At 37.2% G+C, this 17771-nt stretch overlaps 1 protein-coding gene across 4 annotated transcripts in view; it reads right to left on the reverse strand.

Annotated features, from left to right (window-relative positions):
- SIM2 (SIM bHLH transcription factor 2) overlaps window positions 1–17771 on the reverse strand; it is a 61811-nt gene that overhangs the window by 22162 nt on the left and 21878 nt on the right. For all 4 annotated transcript variants that reach the window (XM_071753323.1, XM_071753316.1, XM_071753307.1 and 1 more), the window contains 2 exons: window positions 2666–2751; window positions 245–444 (listed from right to left, as the gene is read on the reverse strand). In XM_071753323.1, coding sequence (XP_071609424.1) covers window positions 245–444; window positions 2666–2751 — 286 coding nt within the window. The remainder of the gene's footprint in view (window positions 1–244; window positions 445–2665; window positions 2752–17771) is intronic.

The following is a 17771-nucleotide window of genomic DNA, read 5'->3' on the forward strand; positions in this document are numbered from 1 at the left end:
TTTATTTGACTCTCGGAAGCTGTACATAACTATAGGTTAAATTGTACAGGCTCTTACATGTTGGCATTCAAAACAAAAACCAATCTATTCAGCGACCTGAAGGGCTTTGGAGACCCATGTTGTCTTTGTGTTCCAGACCTATTTTGGACTATTCCATTCTTTCATGAATATACTGATCTGTTTGAAAACTGTAGCTTATAACACTTGGAAAATATTTTATACTAGAAATGAAACGGCTGCTTACCTGGAATCAAGGAATATTAATTTTAAGTCCAAACTGGCTCTGAACATAAACATGTTACTGTGAAGTTTGATCTCAGTAATTGCACTGGGAGGTAAAGATTGACCTACAGCCACCAGTCCAACGATTTGGTAACAGGAATCATACAAAGACACATCTAGCATATACTGCCGTATCTTCAGGTAGCCACTGCAATGGATCACCTGGCATGAGAAGAAAATATATTCAGTATCTGATGGCAATGTAAGATGCTGCAGGTCAGCTGACCACCCAGTTTCAGTGAGGTTACAAAGCAATAGACCCTTATGACACTTCAATACTGCATAGTCTATTAACACTTCAGAAGTGCAGTTAACTTATAAATGGAGATTAAAGCACAGTAAACACAGTTTTAGTGTTTACTGCCAACACGATTAATCCGGTATTGAAGCACATGCTCTTTGGGACTATATAGATGGCTTTCTAGTTAATACCTTAAGCTCTCTACAATACAGATTTCTGGTAGATACAGTCAGAATTCCTCTTTAATAAAAAAATCTGGAAGCTTCTTTTTCAAATTACTCTTTCTCTCTCATACACAGGTATTTATAAACATTTACATCTTAATGAGTTATATTCTGATGAAAACCAGACACTTTAAAAATCTAGCGGAGATTAATTTCTATATATGTAAAAGCACTAGAAATTAGTTTTAAATGCTCCAGTCAAGTTGAGATGCCATAATTTGAAATGTTACCAAGCCCAGAGTCTTGAGACCACATTTTTGAATCCTCATATACAGTTTCTAATCACAGGAGTGATTACTTCGTTATAAGACTGTAAAAGTTCACAATGTCAGCTAAAGAAGGAAGAAAACTGTAACCAAGGGTGTCTTTCAGAAAGTAAGACTTATTTAATGCTGTGCTGGTATTTAGAAATCATTTGTACTTCTACCAATTTTCTCGTCCATACAGCAGATACACATTCTTCAGCTAATTTCTGTATTTGTTTGACTTTTAATTGTGTCCAACATAAAGGAATTGCTTTCCACTGTATCTACTACTCCTAAACAACCTACTAAACAGTCACTCATAATAGGCTCCTCCTGTATGATCTTCCATCCTCCTCTCCAATCACCTTGAGGTTACTATACTTAGCTAAAGTACACTAGCAAGCAAAACTTAAGATCTCTCAGCAGATCCTACTAGTTCCCTGCTATTTGATTAATGAGTCTTGGTTGTGCTTCAACTACTCAAGTGATATAAACAAAATTAGAAAGCCCTGATTCTAAGTACAAAGAGGATAAATTTAGGCAAACATCCCTCTGGATTAATTCATCCTTAAACATTTCATTGTGTAAACTTTTACTAGGGAGCAAAATAAGAAAGAAGGTGATCCCCCTGATTAGCAGTCATAAATGGGGAAAATAAGCAACACAGGGAGATACCACCACAAGCTCTGCTCTTTTACCTGATTTCGGATTCAGCTTTGAGACAGAATCATCTTTTGCTGGGAAGCAGCTGAGCAAACAGGGGTCCATGTAATGAAGAATTATCAGTCTAACCAGGTAGATAGCAGTGTAAATATACAAATATATCTGGACCTTGAACACATACTTATAAGATCTCTGCTTCTCTTGCATGATTTTTCTTATGTTTTTCAATAACTCAAACAAAATTAATCTTCATCAGACTATATATGAAACACCATTCTTTCCTGATGCTTAAGTGATAGAACAGTACTGTGTATCTTGAAGAGCAGTAAATGCATCCTGTAAAGCTAAAAATAAGAACTACCTGAATTACAGGTGCTATTATAGAATCTCAGCATTTTCAGTTGTTTCTTATTTCATGTAATAAATAGATTAATATAAAAAATAAGATTTTTTTTTTTAATGTCGTTTCATACAATTCAACCCCGAGTTGACATTAATGATTGTTTAGGGTAACATTATGGTTTCACTAATGTCCAGATAATTCTGGTCAAGCCAGCAGAGGTGACCTGTGCAACTGGGGGGCTGCTCAATTGCAGCACAGTAACATCAAGGCAGAGGAATGCAGGAAGACTTCCAAGCTCCTGTGTCTGGGTTCCTGTTCACCTCCCTCCAATTCCCTGGAGAAATAAGACCTGGCTGTGCACTCTCCTTCACCTCTGTGAATGTGCTTCAGCCAGTTCCCCAGTCTACAAGACCAGGGATCAGGATGTGTCACAAAACAAACTTCAACTCACTGCAAGAGAATATAGACTTGCATTACTAAGGGAGTCTGCCATCAACAGTGGCAGGTTTTGTATCTGTTCTGATTCTCTCCATCATAGACTTGCTTTCAGTTACACAGATGAAAAAAAAAAACAAAAAACAAGACAAACAAACAAAAAAACCAACCAACCTAAATAAATAATCTTGTCTCTTTCAAGGAAACAAACAAACAAACTTATCTACATTACCTTGTAACCACTGCATGTTAGTCCTGCGTTCCTCTTGGCTAGGACACACTTCATTCTCAGGAAAAATGATCTTTCAATTTCATATTCTGAAAGCATAAACCACACTGCTTATTTATTACTGAAGATTTCAAAGCTGTCCATAACATTGCTTTTTATGATTTAAAAGCTATGTTTATGTCTCAGCCCTTGGTAGCAATAGAAGTCAGTCATTATACTTGCCCACCTAATCTATGTCCTCAGGATCTGTCTTACCTTCATGTTAGGATTCCCTGTGAGAGCTGGACAAGTCAGCATCACTGCTAAAAATTTCTGGGTTTACCATCCTTCACAAGACAATCACCTAATTTCTGGACAGCTATACCACCACATACAGGTGTAGGGAATGAAATGTCTCCTTTGGAACACAGGTAATTGAAAGTACTCTCCAAAACAGCAGTAGAATGGGAAACAAGAAAATGCATTGATTTTGTAATAATTTGAGTGTATGTAGCTACTTATGCCCAGAGTGGTGAATGTCTGGCCTCCACATGCAATATTATACCCTGTTTCACTGTCTTTCAAAACCATTTTGGTAAACTGCTTTTGAACATATGTCTTCATGGATAACCTCCAGAAATAATTTAAAGTTAAATATTACACAGGTACACGTTTTCTGCTAAGCATAAGTTACTATTAACTTTAACATTATTTATTCTCAATAACAGTTCAGATATCATTAATAGTTCTGACTTTTTATAATGAAAGTTGCAATTTGGCAGAACACAACTATATTAGGAAGAAGCCCTCATTTGATATATCTGTGAACAGAAAAATCAGGGAAGCAGAGAGATTTTCATATTTGTTGCAACAAGTATTACCTCCTAACTCCCCACAGGGTTTGATCCAAAGTCCATTGCTGGAGTCTTGTTTTAACTTGATTTAACTGTTGTGTTCCAAATTTTCATGCATCCATCACTGAATTAACATCTCTTAGCCACACACCTGCAGTAGCTGGAGCCTCAGACCACTACCTAGAAACCAATAAACTCTCTACATTAACTTCTGTGTATAAAGGTCTGAAGATACAGCCACAGCAAAAGGATTTAGTGAAGAGGGAAAAGAAATGCAGTGTGTAGTGCACCCCAACTAGTATCAGCCTTCCTGAGTATTTGAACTTTCTGTTTATCTTCCTAATACAAATTAGATCCATGTGGGGGAAAATAGGCACTTAAATGAACTGGCACATCTCCTATAGAGTTTTAAGTACAAAGGTATACATTTTGGTGGAAGGAAGCCATACAGTACAAGTGCTATTGCTGAAGCATGACCTCATGAGTAAAGAATGGATCTTGGAGTTGGGAACATGGGTACAATTCATGGCTTCAATAGAGATTTTCTGTGTGACCTGACACCAGTGCCTGCTCTCTTTCTGCCACAGCCCGATACACACAAAGTAAAGGTAACTTTCTCCCTTCAAGGGTGCCAAGGGAGAAAAATGATTAATGCATAGTAATGAGTAACATAGACCATCTTCAGATGAGTTGCTAGCTATTATAATGACTTACATTCTTCTATAAAAAGGGATTATTAGAGGAACTGGAAGCAATGCCTTAAACTTACTTGATGTCCTGCCACAAGGCCTAAGAGTCTCTTTCAGTAGCAGCCTCCTTCCAGGCGCCATATTAATTAGCCTTGTTTGCTTCTTCCTTAATTTTTAAATGCTTCTGGAGACTCATGAACTGCCACAGAAATACTCTGTTAGCTCTAGCTTCACTGTTTCACCAGGAATAGGCTATGATGAACAGTGTGGTATTTAGGTGTATGTAAAGCTATAGTAGTACCTAGACTAAAGATAATACTTTTCCTTTGTTATTTAAAATTGGTAATTATTTCGCTATTTAAGAAGAGTCCTTGTCTCCCTGATTTCATGATGGTGGTTGGTAAGCAAGAGGTGGAATACCAGTTCTTGTAACTAGGTACAGGCTTTCTAGAAAATCAGGAGGATGATTAAAACAATTCAAGGGCAAAGACACTGTGTGGCATAGGAGAACAGAATAAAGAGAGATAGAGTTGTACTTTAACACTAAGTAGTATGGGGAAGGAAGTATGATATACTTGTAATAGTAGCTGCGTGTGATTTGTGAGACTTACAAGTAACAATTTGTAGCTTTATCATTGTGTGTAATCAAGTGCAAAATTATATAACTGTAATTTAATAATGATGAGTTTATTAACTGTAGATCACTGAGTGATTAGTTTTTTAGTAGTGTGTTGCTGAACCAGCAAACATTAGTCTCTTAAATTACTTGCATCTTGTGCTTGCAATCTAAAGAGGGAAGAGCTACCCATGAGGAAACTGGGGACTCATCTGAGAGCTTCCATTTTTAAGGCTTGAGCTAGCTCATGTTAGGATCCCTTAAGTAAGCAAAACCAGAGATGGCTCGTGGCCACACCAGAGGGCTCATGTGCCCTGAGTGACATACTGCCTTTTTACCTGAAGAGGCCAAAGTAGTGTATACCTGATGGTATGGCCTTCCTCCTCTTGTGTGTATTTAGAGCCATCGTTTGTGTGGAGTCCAGCATCACTGTGAGAGCTGTTATTTCGAGGAGGGAAAAGCAGTGTGCCTAAAGGAGAGAAGGGGAGCCTGACCATTTCTATATGGTCTGAGGCCATATCAGCTGCTCATGCAGTTATTTGGTAATGCAACATTTCCAATAGCACAGCTGGATATGGAGTGCCACAGGATTTTTAACCAGACAGCTGGGATGGTTAAATAGCTGGTTAAACCTAATGGTTGTGTCAAGGTTCCCAGTGAAAAATGTGCAAGCACTACATGGTATCTGGCATCTTGTTTGCAGGAGTGGAGCTGCAAAATATAAAAGCTGCCAGAGAGAGATACTTATGAGTGTGTGTGTGTGAGTATAAAATCTACTAGCAAGCTTTGACATTGACTTGCTGGCAGGAAAAAGCAGGACTAGGCCATTCATATTGCTTATGCTTATGTGAATCCTCTGAGCGTGTGTGTGGTGCCTGTGAAAACACTGTTCTACTGTCTGTGTTGATCTGTCACAGGTGGTGTCACTGTGTATACCAGGTGTGTTTGTGTGCACCTATTGGGAATAAAAGCTTTTCCAGACCTGATCAAGAGAATACAGAATAGAACAGAACAGTGAGGCCAAAACCCTCACACAAAGTAACTAGCTATGCAAGACTGTCAACAGTGTGAATCAGAATTCACATTAACTGATACCTTTGCCAGTGTTGCTCCCAAGTACCCTTGAGAGTAGCTGAAGGGGTTTAAAAGCAAAAAAGAACTGAAGTAAATTTGCAATTTTAAAGCTGATTGGGAAATAAAGAGCCCTGTTACCCTGCTGGATGCTAACATAATAAAATATAAATACAAATATATAACATGCTATGTTATAACATAAGACAAACCTTAAAATATCATATATATGATGTACCCAGTGCAATTAAGATGGTCTACTGTGATGAAGAGAATGTAAAAGGAAAATGAGGTTCCTAAAGCTTTAGCAAGCAGACATGGAGTTGTTGAACACTCAAACAGGAGAAATCAGATGAGCTGTGAGAAGTGTGACTACTGACGCAGGCCGTCCTGCTGCAGAAGTTAATCACAGAATTGTGAGGGGATGGTAGACATGAAAGCTCAGTTATTAAGAAGAAAATAGCCCGTGGCATAAGTAGGCAGCACCTGCTGTAAAAGTAGAATGACTGGAGATGTCCAGTTGTTGTTGTCCAGGGTTGTAGCAAAAGCCTCAAATTAGGGAAAACAGTAAATGTAAAACAAGCACTCCAGGCTAGAAAGAGGTGAATGCAACCAATTATTCTTAGGAGCTGATTTAACAGTCAGAATTAAGTTTTGAAAAACTGCAAAAATGTAACAATATAAAGCATCTAGACCTAGTAATGTAACTATTGGTATCACTAGAATTCTTTCAAACAAACATGCAATCACAGCACATATAAATAACAGGAAGAACTTTAGGCTATCAAGAAGGTAAATGAGGTTTGAAACAGAAAGGAAACAAACCATGTGTTATCAAGTTCTTAAGCAATTAAGGTTGAGAGTAATAAACATATATATATTAAACCTGAGAGAATAGTGAATAGTAAAATGTTATGATTGAACCAGAATATAAACAACACTGAAATAAAATATCCTTTCTAACTATCAGTGAATATTAACACAATCTAATAACCAAAGCTTAAGCACTGTGTTTTATTATTCTGAGGTGTTAACTATATAAATACATCACTGAAATATTAACACTTTCTCTTTAAGTGCAAAGAAAATATTAAAGATATGTATAAATTATGTCTGTCTGTTATAGGAAAAAGATGAAACCAACAGGTTACAGACATTAGCTAATGAAGGTCAAGAAACAAAATGCTACTGAGTAGACCAGAAAGACTTACTGATATGTTCCAGCTGAGTTAACAAACACACACACACACACACACACACACACACACACACTTAATAATAACTTTTGTTGGTTTTGTCTTCCACAGGTATGACAGAAGAAAAACTTATTCATTCAGATACTATGGAAATTGATAACTACACATTGCTCAGTTTTGGTTTTGTATTGTGTTTTTTCTTTTCTGAAAAGGGAGAATAAGAAATAAAACTGAATCCTGCATGAGAATGTCTTAATCTCTAACAAAAGAAGCCTCATTTCTCTCATTACATAATAGGTACTTCATATTATTATTAGTGATAATGATTAAAAGAATACTATTACAGAACTGTAATATCTCTGTATGTGCTCTCTCTCTGTGTCTGTATGGATGCAACTATGTATTTATAAAATAGCATTTTTAGAGCTGCAAGAAACAAAGGAGACTTCATTAAGCATAGCAATGCCTCATATTGTAAACTGTGCTTTCCAAGTGTGCAGTCACAACACCTGAACTGCAGTAACTGTGTCTTTGTACGGTGGGATATTTGGGATATTTTAGATTGGAGTAAAACAATCTCATATGTAAATTAACATTTGTCACTGCAGGAGGTATTATATAGTATGTTGCCTCACTAACTGCAGCTTTGAGAAGCAAGCTACAAAACTGGAAATCTGACAACAAACTGGATAGGATACAATAGGTTGCGATAAATTAGAATAGTTCAGTTGGAAGCGACCTACAAGGATTATCAAGTACAACTGCCTGACACTTCAGGGCTGACCAAAAACTAAAGTGTATTTTTAAAGAGATGTGAGGTCCTTTTAATCAATGACAGGCTTGGGGCACCAACCACCTCTCTAGGAAGCCTGTTCCAGTGTCTGAGCACTCTCTTGGTAAAGAAATGCTTCTAATATCCCATCTAGATCTCCCATAGTGCAGCTTTGTACCATTCCCTTGGATCCTGTCACTGGATACTAGAGAGATCAGCATTTTCATCTCCTCAGAAAGCTGTAGAGAGCAATGAGGTCTACCCTCAGCCTCCTTTTCTTTGAACAAGACAAATCCAGATTCCTTATCTAGTCCTCACAGGACATTTTTTCATATCCTTCTTAAATTGAAGGGCCCAGAACTGCACATAATAATCAAGGTGAGGCTGCACCAACACAGGATGAATATTGGCTGGTTACACTGTTTGATGCACCACAGGTTGTGGTTTTTCCTGCCACGGCCACACTCAGCATCAACCAGCAACACCAGATCCCTTTCTGCAGGGCTGCTTTTCAGCCACTCCTCTCCCCACCACCTGAGGTTTCATAAAAGTTAGCAGTCACCACATGGAGATAGCAAATTTTGCTGTAACTCACATGAAATTTCACTGTTGTTGTATCTCTTAGTCAGCACAATTTCTTTCAAATACCTACTATTGAAGCAAGTTCACCACAAATGAAAACATTTGTCTGTTTAATTGCACCTTCTCTAGTGTTTGCCATAGCCATCTGAAATTCTGACAAACTGCTATATATTGCTACAAAAGTCCTTAACTCAATTTTCTCTTACAGGTCTAAGTTTTGCAGCATGGGTCTGCTTTTCCCATCTTTTCCTTTGCTTTCTATGTAAGCATCTATTTTGCTATTTTCCCTGAATGTGACTTGTTGATGTCTCCCAAACAATTTTAAAATAATTGGGAAATTGATCCTTCTTTTCACAAGAGTCTTGAAAAATTTTCAAAGCTTTTACATTCTTCTCTTCAGGCTTTTTTTTCAGAAGATTAATCAAGGCTGTCTGAATAGTTGCTACAGCTAAAAAGAAAACTTCACCTTGGCTTCTAAATTGCTAAGTGTCTTGAAAGGCACTGATGATAGTTTCCTGAAAGGCAGACCTTAGTACAACTTTTAACATTTCCCAGAATTTATTGACACTGTGTCCATCTACTACAGGATTTAGAGATGAAAATCACAACCCCGTGCAACACTACAGAATTGGAGAGGAGTGACTGGAAAGCTGGTAGGCAGAAAAGGACCCAGGACTGTTGGTCGAAACCAAGCTGAATATGAGCCAGCAGTGTGCCCAGGTGGTGAAGAGGCCAACAGCATCGTGGATTGTATCAGGAATAGTGTGGCCAGCAGAAGGGAAGTGATCCTGCCCCTGTACTCAGCACTGGTGAGATTGCACCTTGAGTACTGTGTCCAGTTCTGGGCCCCTCACTACGAGAATGACATTGAGTTGCTGTAATGATTTCAGAAAAGGGCAGCCAGGCTGGTGAAGGGTCTGGAGAACAAGACCTATGAGGAGAGGCTGAGGGAATTTGGAATGTTTAGTTTGGAGAAAAGGCTGAGAGGAGACCTTATTGCTCTCTGTAACTACCTAAAAGGAGGTTGCAGAGAGGTGGATGCTGGCCTCTTCTCTCAAGTAAATAATGGTTTATTTACTTGAGGACTAGAGGAAATGGCCTGAAGTTGCACCAGGGGAGGCTTATACTAGATCTTAGGAAGAATTTCTTTACTGAAGAATAGTTAAGCGCTGGCATGGACTGCCCAGGGAGGTGGTGGAATCAGGTGAGGCACTTCAGGATATGCTGTAGTGGGCATGGTGATATAGATAATGATATAGATATTTTATTTGGTGGAGGTGGAGGGTGTTTTGATGGCTGGATGTGATGATCTTAGAGGTCTTTTACAACTTTTACAACTATAGCAATTCTGTGATTATGTGAAAAGCAGAGCTTTAGGCTTCGTTCTAAACGTTTACCCTCCCATTTTTGACACAGTCCTTCGCCTTATAAGTTATGTGGAGAAAGATTGCAGGTCCTTTTTTCTATTTCAACTACTTGAAATATTTACTTATTATATTTCTGATATTGTTTGTCCTGTATCAATGTTTAACATTTGAAAATTATTGTCCTCTCCTCACTGCTACACAAACTTTTCTTGAAGTCATTTTAAGAATGATCTGTGAGACTTGGTTTTCATCCTGGAATTCCAATTTTCCATTTTTCCTCAACTGGCTGACTGTTGGAAATTAAAACTGGTACAAGTAAAATACTAGTTTTGGTTAACCTGATTGTATAGTTTGAGCGGATTTCTTTATCTTCGCTGCTGTTCTTCTTTGGAAGGGTGTAACTAGGTTACCAAGATCCTGACTTTTTAAATATGTCAAGAGGCAGATATTTCAATAAAATTGAGGTATCATTTATAATAAGTTTTATAGGAGGAGGCACTAAAAGTCAGAGTCCATATCTGGACTCTGAGATGTTAACATCCTCACAGAGCTGAAACATAGCAACCAGTGTGAATGAGAGCATAGAAAGACATTGCTATCTATGGACATACAGAAGATTTATTTCTTTCTCACAGCATTCTACAAATGCCTTCTCTGTTAAGCTCTTTTCTTTTCTTAGCCTATCATATCATGCAATACAGTTTGACTGCAAGAGCTAGTCAGAAATAAAATAGCCTGTTTATATTTGGTATATTTGTGTTTTCTTATTCTCATAAACTGAATAAATTTCATGGTAATGAAAAATTAGTCTTGTTATTTTGAATAAAGACTTCGTGCGTTTCACTCATATTGCACATGCCTGCCAAACAGGATTCTCCAAACATTTCTGTGAAATTATGGTTAGCTGTATGGAAGCCAGAATTGTCCACCCCTGGGGGTGCTACTATAAAATCCTCCTTTGCTTTCCACTCCATCTTTTATCTCTTTTGAAAGAAAACAATAAAAAGTTCTGTGGTTTGCATGCTGCTTGCTCAGTGGACTAGGAAAAAAGATCATCAACGTTTTTTTTCACACCTTCACCTCTCAAGCCTTTATTTTCTCTAAGAAAAAAGCTACTATTTTATATCTCTTTCCCAAAGCTCCCAAGTTTTGACATTAGTAAAACGTGACATTTCTTTGTTGCATAACCACTTTGTAAAATAATATAAATCAGCATGCAAACTGCACACTGTTGTACCATGCTCTAAGAACGCATGTCTCATCTGTCACCATAAAGGATACGAAGCAGCATTAAAATTGAGAGCTCTTGACTCAGCTAATAATTCATGTTCACTCTAATAGCAGATTGGGTGCCATGTCAAATTTCAGATATGGTGTAAATGAAAACTGTTCTCAAAGGGCAAGTTTAGACCAAAGCACTATGCAGGCAGTCACCTGCTTCCACCTTCCCCCTTCCCTCCAGTCCAACTGATGGGGAGACACTTGCCTGCCTCAAACTGGTGACAAGGAGACAAGGCACGATAAGCTGTGTCCCATGTCCCTTGCAGACTCTTTAACAGGGTGGAAATACAGATAGCACAAGTTCATATCTGCATAACATCTTGCTACCCATCCCCCAAACACTTTATTTCTTTAGTTTTGCCCCTACAGTTGGTAGGGGCAAAATTTTCATTTTACTTCCTCTATACTATGAAGTTGCATATGTTGTACTCTTATTCTTGTGTAATCTGCAAAGCATCTGGGTCCCACAGGGCACATGGTTGACTAAAAGAGCACGTGAGTATCTTGGCTAGCCTTTTGTGAACACAGTGCAGCTATAGCTTTTGTGAGACACAGGAGAGAGGATGCCACAGCATCTCAACCAAAAAAATAGAGTTAAAAGCACTGTAGGATGCATACAAAAGAGATGCTTCTGTGCATAATAGCACACACAGTTTCAAGATAATCCTTGAGGGTGAGGATCCAAGATTGACTAATGTGGCCAGCTTGAGAAGGGGCTTGCAAACACCTTTGGTGGAGTTCTCACAACTATTTCAAAAGGAGGCCTGAAGATAGGTTTATGGAAAGGAGGATCCAGACCTGTAAGCCAGGTGCACTCTAGCCATCATTATTATTGATACACCAGAAAGAACAGCAGAAGTGAGACTGTGGCTACAAGTATTCTGCAAAGTGAAATACCACGTGCAAAGGAATGCATGAAAACAATGTTTCCCTGTCCTTTGTCCTCTGTACCTGTGGTCAAAACTAACTTCTTGTTCTCTAACAAGAGAGAACAAACAGCTACATATACTTTCCCTTCTCCCTGCTACTCTGCAGCATCATAACATACAAGTGCAGGTTACAGACTTAAGTATTTGAGAATACTCATCTTTTTAGCAAGTGAATGGCACCAGTAGAATGATACAACCTAAATGTTTTACATGGCAAAATTGACAGTTATATCTATAGAAAGCAAATTCCTACACACATACTAAGCTGAAAACTGAATCTTGTGGCCTGGCTTGATTTGCCCTTGTAATGTTCTTGCTGTTGTAGGAAAGCAATCAGCTCAGTTGTAAGCCTCTGTCCTACAGTTCCAAGCTTGCACAAAATGCCCAAATTCCCTCCCACTCCACATGGCTTGTTCTGTCTCCTGACTGTATCCAGAATCTTGTTAGTGATGCAGAGGGTAAATTGTCTGTCTCTATTATCATTCCTGTCATCCAAATTTAGCATTTTCTAGCACTTGCCCAAATTTTCCTTTGCTCCTATGAATGATACTTCCAAACTTTTCTTAGAAAAGAAACTTCACAGGGATCTAGGCAGAAAGACAAATAATTGCTTTTTCAGTCTGAAAATATCTAAAATATATCTTTTGGTATATTTTAGTATTAATTACTAACAATAAAAGTTTTTTTAATGAGGTGCCAGTAGTCTGCTCTTTTCCAATTTTATACACAAAAATTAATAGTATTTTCTAAATTTATCAAGTTTAAAATAACACAAACAAACAGTGTTAACAGGATCATTGTGTTAAACCATTATCTTTCAATAACAGCTCTCCTATGAAATATTTTTTAATTTATGAAAACAAAAATTCCTATCAACATTTATCTTCTCCAAATGCGCTTCTAGAAATATTTCCTTAAAACTTAGTATAAAAAAGGTCTTTCCAGATGTACTATTTTTCTATTCCTTTATTTTAACATCTGACAAAGCGTATATAGGGAAGGATGTTTTTCTTTGAGAGGAAAAGTATGCACTGGCATTTACTTCTTAGATGACTGAAACAGTGCCTTTAAGTATCACAGTGGAAAAAACACAACACAATGTATTCCACATTCCTTGTGTAACTTACATTAGGCTTCTAAGTAATCATATAACAATTATTTGGTTGTTAGAAGACAACTGGCATGTTTACAATAACTATAGTATTCCTTTTTCCATTTGTCTGCTTTGGGGAATGTTAATAAACTGCTTTTAGTACACCAGGCCATGGTGTGAAAGTGAGTGAAAGTTGGAAGCTCTAGACATTTAAAGGACTAAAATCTCAGAAAAAGCTTATGAAACTAGTAAAAGACAGACAACATCTGACTCCAAATACACACAAAATGTGGAATCCTTCTAAGCACTGCTTAATTGCTTATCCCAGTTCAACTGCAGTGCATGTAACTTATTTCTCTTGTTTGCTTGTAGTCAGCTGCAATGATAACAGAGGCACCGACTGGTTATACCTAGCTTGCACTACTCTGATATTTCATACAAAAATTTCATTCTGTATTCTCATAGATGTGGTTCAGGAGGTACAGCATTTCCCAAAAAACTCCAGATCATTTAGTAAGTGTCACTATCCTGCAACAAGCCCACCATTCTATGCTGCTAACTGTTACAGAAAACGTTCTGCAGAAATGGTTGCTACAGACACACTTTTGACAGCAATATCATTTGAGGGCTTAAGACTGCAACTTACCAGAGTATGTGCATCCCATCTTGTGTCAGTATGTTATATACTCTAAAGAACATGATAGGGGGGAGCTGGGAGTAGTTAATAATCCTGGTGCAATCCTCCACTTTCAGTCCCTGAAAGCCAGCCACTATTTCAAACATGTTTGAAATGCTTAGCACCTCTGGACAAGGCACTTTGTAACATAACAGTTGGTTTGCAAGCCTCTGCCAGCAATTTACCCTACATTATATTAGTGTCAAAAAGATTTGCTGCTGAGCTATAGCAACCTAGAGTTAGTAGCAGACAAACATTTAGTTTAATGCAGTATGTGAGGTGAGTAAAGGGCCAAACTCCTCATGTGCTACCATGAAGTCCTGGAGCTATTGTTGCCTATGCATAATTTTGCATGGCACCACAACTTGCTGGGTCTCCTGCACTAAACAGGAGAGATAATGCAGTGTACAGAGTCCCTTCAGTCAGACATAAATGTGCCCTTGCAGTCCTCCAATATTCACAAACTACGGCTACCTCATCATCCCCATTTCTTGGAGTCCAGCTGCCCTGCTGGATGACCACCTTCTGCCCCAGCAAGACAGTCTCATTTGATGCACCCAGTTACTTAGTTCTACTACTTTGAAGAATCAGGAAAGAAGCTTTCAGAGCTGTAATTGCTCAAGGAAAGACACTATGTGTTAAAACCATTTCTCTACATGCTAAGAAACTGATTTCTCAGCCCGCCACCATTAAAAAATTCTGTTAGTTAGGTGTTGCCTATTTTAGGATAGAGGATAGAGTCTTGATAACTGTCTTGATATCTTGATATACAGGTGGTATAGAGAGTGCAAAACTGAGATGGAAGGCTTCACAACCACAAAACTGTGCCAGAAGAGAATAAAATTCTGCAGATCAGAAATACATTAAGCAGCATTTGGAAAGGTGTGAAGAACCAGTGAAGTCATCTGAGATATGATCACATCTGGTGCACATCATTGGGAAAAGATACAAATTTTTTTTTCCTTTTCTTTTTCTGGTAACCTATCCCAGTTAAATATAATAGATTCATTTTGTTACAAGTGGTGCAAAGTTGGCTAAAGTCTCATGGGTGAAGTGATTTGCTAAGGCGTACCCTATCTTTAATGTGTCTGTAAGAGAGATTATTATTTTTCTCCACTCCAGCCACCCTCAGAAAAAGAGTCCAGCTGTTGGCTTCTTTCATAGCAAGGGATCAGTACATATTGCTTTACATTTTCAACACTGGTCATGAAAGTAAAAAGGCAGCTTAAAGACTTTGTAAGTTAAAGCTGAAATTCTTCAAAGCCTCCACAGATGATGGGGCTTATGGCTTTCATTGAGTCATAGCTTATAGACTTTAAAGGCCAGAAAGGAGCATTAGATCATAGGTCTAACCTGTACATTGCAGTTCATTAAGCTTCAGTCAGTTATTCCTGTGCTGAGCTCAGTAACTTCTGTTTGCCTAAAGTGTATCTTCTATAAAGGCATACAGCCTTGATCTGAAGACATCAAAAGAGGGAGAAACCACTGCTTCTCTCAGTATTTTGTCCCTGTGGTTAATCAAACTCCTGGTTATAAATGTATGCATTATTCTAATTTGAGCTTTTGTGGTTTCAGTTCACAGACATCAGTCCTTGATATGTTTTTTCGTCTAAAACAGTTCTTCAGTTCCTGGTACTTTCTCCCTTTGGAAGTATGCACACAGGGTAGTCAAGTCACCTCCCAGTCTTCTTTTTGATAAACCAAACAGATGGTGTTCTTTCATGTCTTATAATAAGCCTTTCCAGCTCTTGATTCAGTTTTGTAAATCTCTTCTGTACTTTCTCCGATTTGTTTTCTGGGATTTTTTTTTGTTTGTTTGTTTTGTTTTGTTATGTTTTCTTTTGTTGGTTTTTTTTTTTGTGTGTGTGTTTGGATTTTTGAATGTTTTTTGTTCTTTTTAAGTGGACAACAGAATTATACAGAGAAATCCAGTGTCTATTTCACTAATACTGTATAAATAATGCAACTATCCATTCTGCTCACCATTCTATTCATTATTTCCTTGTTTATGTGCACAAGGATTTTCCATTATCCCTTTTTGCCACAGCACCCCAACAGAAGCTCACACTGAGATATTTGTCTTTTATGACCTTTAAATGCTTCTCAGAGTTTCTGCCTTCTGGTTCCTAACCCCCCAAATCTTTCCTTAACATAACCTGCTGTAGTGTCACATTGGACTCATCTAAAGAATGATGACCCAACAGATAGTTCATCAACATTCATCTTCCCTATTTTTATTATATGTGTTACTATTATGAAATCCCAGCTTCTGGAAGCATGCTTTTAATTAAGAATTTTTACTGCCTTTTAAAAAAAACCCCAAACACCTACTCTGTGTTTGAAGATGCGTTGTCTTGTACCTGAAATATTAAAGCCAAAGGAAATTTTTTTAAAAATAAATAAATTGTAATTTAGAAGGCATATGCCTTTTAAACTAGTAAAAGCAATGTGACAGTAAGAGTTACCTATAAAATTCCACACTATGTCTGATTTTATGCAGTGAGCAATAGTTTGCTTTCCCTGAGAAATAAAATTCATGCAAATAAGATTTCTAGAGCTCAACAGCTGCAAGGCTTCTCTACCTTTTTCATATTATTCAGTCTTTCAAAAAAGCTTCTATGGAAGTGACAAAGTACTAAAAATATAAGAGAAGATTGAAAGATAATAAGGAAGAACAATTAGAAAGATTAAAAGCAAAGGAAGAAATACAAGGATAGTATCAAAATTTGCAATGACTGTAAAACAGGAGTCAAACATAATCTGTACTTTGAGTTATTCAGTACCAGAACAGAATACCACAAAGCATAGATACATAAATTCACATTTGTGATTTTATTTCTATCATAACAGATCATATTCAGATATAACTGCTGAAATAACACAGGAACTAAAAATGTATATGTGTATCTGAGAATTAGCTAAAGAACATATCTTGAGCCAGTAAAGATACATGAGCCACACTATAAATTTGTTTTATGAAAGTCTGTGTCTAACAGCCAATATTGTTTTTACTCCTGGGTGACTTGATAATTTGGAGTTGTTTTAAAAGTCTAAAAGAGATAAAATCAAACTTAAATTACAAAATAGTCTTTAAAAACTCCCTTTTCCTTTTTATCAGAACATAAAACCACTTCCACTCAACTTCCCCCTGTCCTAAGTTATTTATAAGACTTCATCTTTTATTTAAATATTCAAAATATCTACTAAGATCCAGTCATAAGTTGCTTCATAAACTGTATACACTGCATATTACAGGCACAGGGAAGAGAGATATAAATGAATATTTGGTCACTGTTAATTTTTACAAGATTTAGCTATGTATTCTGGATTTTTTGAAACACCTGCTCTATGCATGAGGAAAAGACAAAGAAATAAGATTTGCATAAAATAATTGCTATAAAAAACAGAACACAGCTAAAGTCCTTTATTTATCTTCTCAAAGTCTAGAAATCCAGATAATATGCAGCTGTTTTTGAGGATTTATCAATTTCCTCTGCCACACAAAATTTTACAAAAAACAAAATATATGTAAATGAATCACATTTAAAATAAAATTTGCCTTTGCATTACTGAGAAACTAGAACTTGATGATAATAACAAACAGCATCTATGTAGAATGAGGTAAAGAAAGCTACAGAGAATGAGGGATATATCTGGAGCTAATTATACCCTCAGCAGAATTTCAGACTGAAACAGTTGCAAGTAACCTGAAATGAAGTTTCAGTTGTGTGTTGAGTCTTTTCGAACACAGCCAGAAGAGAATTATACTTGACAGTGACAAGAATTTAAGGAAATAAAGAATTTTACTGTAGGTATGTAAAGGAGACCTGATTGTTTCAGAAAATATGCTAACAGGCAAGTTACTACCAATTCTGGATACCAGCAGAACATGAAAAGTCATGGATTTTTTAATACCAGAAATATCCCTTCTGCTTATCAGAAAGGTAGGAAAAAAGAAAAAAAGTGTTAATGTTTTTTTTAAAAGTCAACATTTAAAAAAATAA

This window comes from Heliangelus exortis, chromosome 1, assembly GCF_036169615.1.
Source record: "Heliangelus exortis chromosome 1, bHelExo1.hap1, whole genome shotgun sequence".
Lineage (NCBI taxonomy): Eukaryota > Metazoa > Chordata > Aves > Apodiformes > Trochilidae > Heliangelus > Heliangelus exortis.